Here is a 4,967-nt window from a genome sequence, read left to right as displayed (position 1 = left end):
TGCTGCCCCTGCCCCGGGCCCTCCCGCCCCGTCCCCTTCGCAGGGCATAACTGCGCACGGGGGTAAGGCGTTCGTGCCCCCTGGGAGCGTCCCCAAATCACCCCCATGGACTCGGAACCCCCCGCCAGGCCAGCCTAGGAGCACGTCTGAACCCTCGGTCAGAGCCACGAGGGTGGGCCCCAGTGTCCTAAATCGGTTCTTCCAGGAAAGTAAAGGGAGGTCTGTGCCGGCTCCCCAGGGAGCGGCCCTGCGGGGGGAGAATTCGTGCGCTCTGGGCCCGGGAGGGGATAGTCCCGGCGCACTTGGGGTGGGGGGACCCTCCCAGAGCACAAGAGGGGCCCAGCCCTGTGCCTGGGCGGGAACCTTCGAGTACATAGGGGTCCAGCCCTAAGGGGGAGGGGCCGGGTTCCTGCCACAGCCACAGCCATAGCGGCACTAGGTGCCGTGGGCACCGGAGCCAAGGCTGCGTGCATATCTGCTTTGGGGAGGGTGAGGTGATGTTCCCGTGAAGAGCCAACGGGGAGGTGTGTGTGCACAGGGCAGGCGTCCAGCCCCGAGCAGACAGGAGTCTGGGCCACGCTCAAGAGCGGGGTGGCCTCCACCCCATGCTGTGGCAACCTCAGGGCTGCGTCTCCCCCGCCCCCCCACAACCTCCTTCCTGCGGAGCTCCCTCCGCCTGTTCCAGCAGCGACTTGTACACATTTTCCTATTTCCTGTGAACCTCCGCCCAGCAGTGGAGCTGGGTGACTCAGGACCCCGGTGGCCGGGCCCCCAGCTCCATGGGAGCTTTGTTTGCTCCAGCCCTTGGCTCTGGCCTGCGCCTCCAGTCTAGAGCCTAGAGCCGGCAAAGGATTTCCTGAGCCCCACCCCTGCCCTCGGCCGCCTGGCCCGCCGGGCCCCAGGCCTGGGCTGGGGGTGGGGTCCCTGAGGCTGGGGTGGCCACCCTTCCACTGGGCTCGGGAGATGGCGAGCGGAGAGGTAAGGTGGAGGCCCTGCAGGAGCCCCTGGGAGGGGTCATGGGTGACCCTGGGCTGAGGTCGGCTTTGGCACGGCTGGTTTGAAATGGGCTCTGGGAAGGTTTGCCTCTTCCTCGCTCCAGCCTGGGGTGAAGTTGTAAGAAAGCCTTCTGCTTCCTCCCGGGAGCTCCGCCCAGGAGAGGGTCCCCAGAGGCCTCCCTAGCCCTGCTGTGTGCCTCTGCTTTGCCACCTGAGGCCTCAAGGGAACAGTCCCGGCCCCACTCAGGCCTCCAGCTGCCCTCTAACCTTGAGTAAATCCCTCGCCTCTTTTCTGGCCCAGATCTTAGCCTGAACCCCAGCTTTAGAGCAGCAGCCTGGGAAGCGAGGCTGGCAGAGAGGGGCCGGGGCCGAGGGGTGGTGGTGTCCCCTCTGTGGTGTGACCGTGGCAGGTTACCCACCCTCTCTCTGTGCCTTCGTTTTCTCACCGACACGACGGGGACACAACTGCACCCACCTCACGGGGTTGTTGTCAGGACTGACAAATGAACGTACGCCCAGCCCTCACAGACCCTGGCCCCCGAAGCACCCCGCACACGGGAACAGTTTTCCCCTCACCCTCCTCACAAGTGCAGAGGACAGGAGCGTGGGCTGGACAGATAGCCGTGGGGTTTCCACCCGGCTCAGGGCTGCTCCTCTGCAGTCAGAGATGCTGCCCACACCCAGTGTGTGGGTCCCGGGTGCCATCCGTGCCTCCCTCCCCCGCTGTGTGTGCTGAGCTGAGGCCGGCGGCGGCGGGCACTGAATGGCCTGCTCCTCTGCCATCCCACAGCCTGGGCCGGGCCAGCGGCCCCCAGAGGACGAGAAAGAGGCGATCCGCCGGGCCATCCAGAAGGAGCTAAAAATCAAGGAGGGTGTGGAGAACCTGCGGCGGGCGGCCACCGACCGCCGCCACCTGGGGCACGTGCAGCAGCTCCTCCGGACCTCCAACCGCCGCCTGGAGCAGCTGCATGGGGAGCTCCAGGAGCTGCACACCCGCATCCTGCTGCCGGGCCCCCCAGCTGGTGAGTGAAGAGTCTGGGCAGCCCCCTGGGGACAGGAGGTCCCAGCTCACTAACCCAGCTCCTCGGCCCTGCCCAGGAGGGGAGGGAGGAGAGAGCTAGGCTGTAGGTGAGGGGTTTATGGGCCCTCCATGTTGTGCACACAGAACCTGTGGCCCCGGGACCCCGGCCTCCGGCAGAGCAGCCAAGGGCCCGGCACCTGGAGGCTCTACAGAGGCAGCTGCAGGTGGAGCTGAAGGTGAAGCAGGGGGCCGAGAACATGACCCACACATATGCCCGCGGCACACCCAAGGTGAGGCTCCTGGGCTCTGATGGGGAGAGATTTGGCTCTTGGATTATGAGGGTCGGTGCTGTTCCCGCCTCTATTCTGAAAGGGAAATGCTACCCAGCCATTGATGCAATAAAGGACACACATTCCTAACCCTTAGTCTGATGGAGAAGGAAGGCATCGTCCCAAATCCCAGCTTGGTGGGGAAGGCATGGCTCCCACCCCTAGTCTAACAGAGAAGGCAAACACGGAAGTTCCCAGTCTAATAGGGAAGACCCAGCCCCAGTGCCAGCCCCCAGCGTGATGGGGGAGCTCAGGCCTGACATGCCGGAGGAGGCTTGACCTCAGCCCTTATCTGGTCTGATGGGGGAGGCTCTGCCCCGGACCGCATCTAACAAGGGAGGCTTGGTCCTTTATCTGGCCTACTGTGGGAGGCTTGGCTTCGGTCCTGGTGAACGGGGGAGGCTTAGCTCCAGTCCCTGGTCTGACCAGGGTGGCTCTGGGCTAGCACATGTCACGACCCCACAGGGGAGGAAGCTCCTGGCAGCTGCTCAGCAGATGCTGCGGGACAGCCAGCTGAAGGTGGCCCTGCTGCGGATGAAGATCAGCAGCCTGGAGGCCAGTGGGTCCCCGGAGCCAGGTGAGGCCTCGCACCTCGAGAAGGGGGGATGGGCAGGGCAGAGCAGGGCATGGGCCTGAGGGCTGACCCCCTCCTCCCAGGTCCTGAACTGCTGGCGGAGGAGCTGAGGCACCGGCTGCGCATTGAGGCTGCCGTGGCCGAGGGGGCCAAGAACGTGGTGAAGCTGCTGGGTAGCCGGCGAATGCAAGACCGCAAGGCGCTGGCCGAGGTCAGGCCGCCGTCCCCTCCTGTTGCCACTCCTCTCTGAGGGTCTCCTTGTTCCCATCCCCCCTCTGCAGCGACGGGAGGCACCATGGACTGGCCATGTGGGGTGGCAGTGAGGAACCAGGAGGCTCATTCTGTCTAGACCTCAGAGGGGGGGTGTCTACAGGTGGCCTGAGCCAGTGCCCCCACACCCCTTACCCCATGGGCCTGTGTCCCCTCTGCAGGCTCAGGCCCAGCTCCAGGAGTCCTCCCAGAAACTGGACCTCCTGCGGCTGGCCTTGGAGCAGCTGCTGGAAGGACTGCCTCCTGCCCACCCTCTGCGTGGCAGAGTGGCCCGGGAGCTGCGGACTGCTGTGTCTGGGAACCCTCAGCCTTCAGGGATGCTTGTAAAGCCCATCGCCATGACAGGTAGCAGGAGCCCCTCCCACGGCAGAGCTCTCGTTCCCTTCCAGAAAGGACTGAGATACAGTGGGGAAGAACTCTGGAGAAGAGTTCCAATCCTGGCTCCACCACCCCCTAGCTCTGAGCCCTTGGACAATTGACATCCTTTCTCCCAACCTCAGTTTATCCATCTATAAAATGGGGACGATAACAGCACCTACTTCATGGGGTTGCTGTGAAAATTCAGTGCCTTGTTTGTTGCCTGTGAAGTGCTAAGCATTCTTTGGGCACAGTTAGCGCTCTGTCAGTGAAGCTATTATTTAAATGAGTAACCATAGTAACATTGAAAGCGCCAGTGTTAGGGAGCTCTCAGCCCCGGAGGCCTTGGTACCCAGTGCTGGGCAGCTTGGGCTATTACAGAGTTCGTTCTTATCCCAAGTTGGATCTGTCTCCTAAGAGTGGCAGCTGAATCGCAATCAGTAAGTAATCTCAGATGCAGACTTTGGAAGCCCTGAGCTTCCCACCTGGGAGACAGCACCAACTAGAGAGCCCAGCGCCTTCCTGCTCAGAGCTGGTTCGAGGGTACACAGGCCACATCCCATTGTGAGCAGAGCTGAGAAGGGGAGGTGCAGCGGCCCGATGGGCCCCCTCACCCGGCCTCAGAGAATCGAGAATGATCCCTGGAGGAGATGGTGGTGTCTGAGCTCGGCCTTACCGGGCTTATGAGATTTGGCCAAATGGATGAGCCGGGGAAGGCAGGGGAAATGACTTGTTAAAAGGCCTAGAAGTGGACTATTGGGGCCACTCTAAACCTGTCTCCTGGCTAAACACCTTAGTTCCTACCTAGGCTACTGCCCTCGTCTAAGGTCCTTTGGGGTGTAACCCCCAGTCCTGGACTCCTTAAATGGTGCTCTTTGGCCCAGTTTATTTCCTCAAAAACTACTCGAGCCCTACTGCTTCCTCTTTGAGGCACAAAAGTCCAGTGACCCTAAAAACGAATCCACTTGGTTGGCAAAACACTCTTTGTACCCCTCGTGGGAGGTGGGACAGAGCTGAGACTCCTTTCCTCTGTACAGATGGGGAAACTGAGGCCCAGGGAGGAGGGGGGGGTAGGACAGGCAGCCCGGCTTCCTGCTCCCCAAGCTCTGGTCTCTGACACGCTGCTCCCCAGGCCCTGAGCCCTGGGTAGCATGTCATCATGCACCGTGGCTCCATGTGGCTTGGCTGAGGTCTGAGGGTCACTCCTCTGCCTGTGGGTCCCTGCTGCCCCAACACATGGACGGTGCTCAGGAGGGAGGGCCAGCTGGTCTGCCTGGAGGGTGGCAGATGGCTGCCAAGGCCTAATGTGGGCAGGCTCTGGGTTCAGCCATCTCTACAAGAAGGTAGTGTTCCTGGGGTCCAGGGGTCCACTGGGGGTGGCAGTGGGAGGTTGGCACCTGACCATGCTATCTTCCCCCCCT

At 62.5% G+C, this 4,967-nt stretch overlaps 1 protein-coding gene across 1 annotated transcript in view; it reads left to right on the top strand.

Moving 5' to 3' along the window:
• The first annotated feature begins 925 nt into the window (after positions 1-925).
• Positions 926-4,967, top strand: part of PKN3 (protein kinase N3) — a 9,809-nt gene continuing 5,767 nt past the window's right edge. Inside the window, exons 1-6 of the mRNA XM_005881390.2 lie at positions 926-978; positions 1,786-2,017; positions 2,161-2,306; positions 2,811-2,922; positions 3,003-3,130; positions 3,351-3,539. Coding sequence (XP_005881452.1) covers positions 964-978; positions 1,786-2,017; positions 2,161-2,306; positions 2,811-2,922; positions 3,003-3,130; positions 3,351-3,539 — 822 coding nt within the window. The 5' untranslated portion in view covers positions 926-963. The remainder of the gene's footprint in view (positions 979-1,785; positions 2,018-2,160; positions 2,307-2,810; positions 2,923-3,002; positions 3,131-3,350; positions 3,540-4,967) is intronic.

This window comes from Myotis brandtii, unplaced genomic scaffold (genome assembly GCF_000412655.1).
Source record: "Myotis brandtii unplaced genomic scaffold, ASM41265v1 scaffold68, whole genome shotgun sequence".
NCBI lineage: Eukaryota > Metazoa > Chordata > Mammalia > Chiroptera > Vespertilionidae > Myotis > Myotis brandtii.
This window is presented reverse-complemented; position numbering and strand designations above follow the sequence as displayed.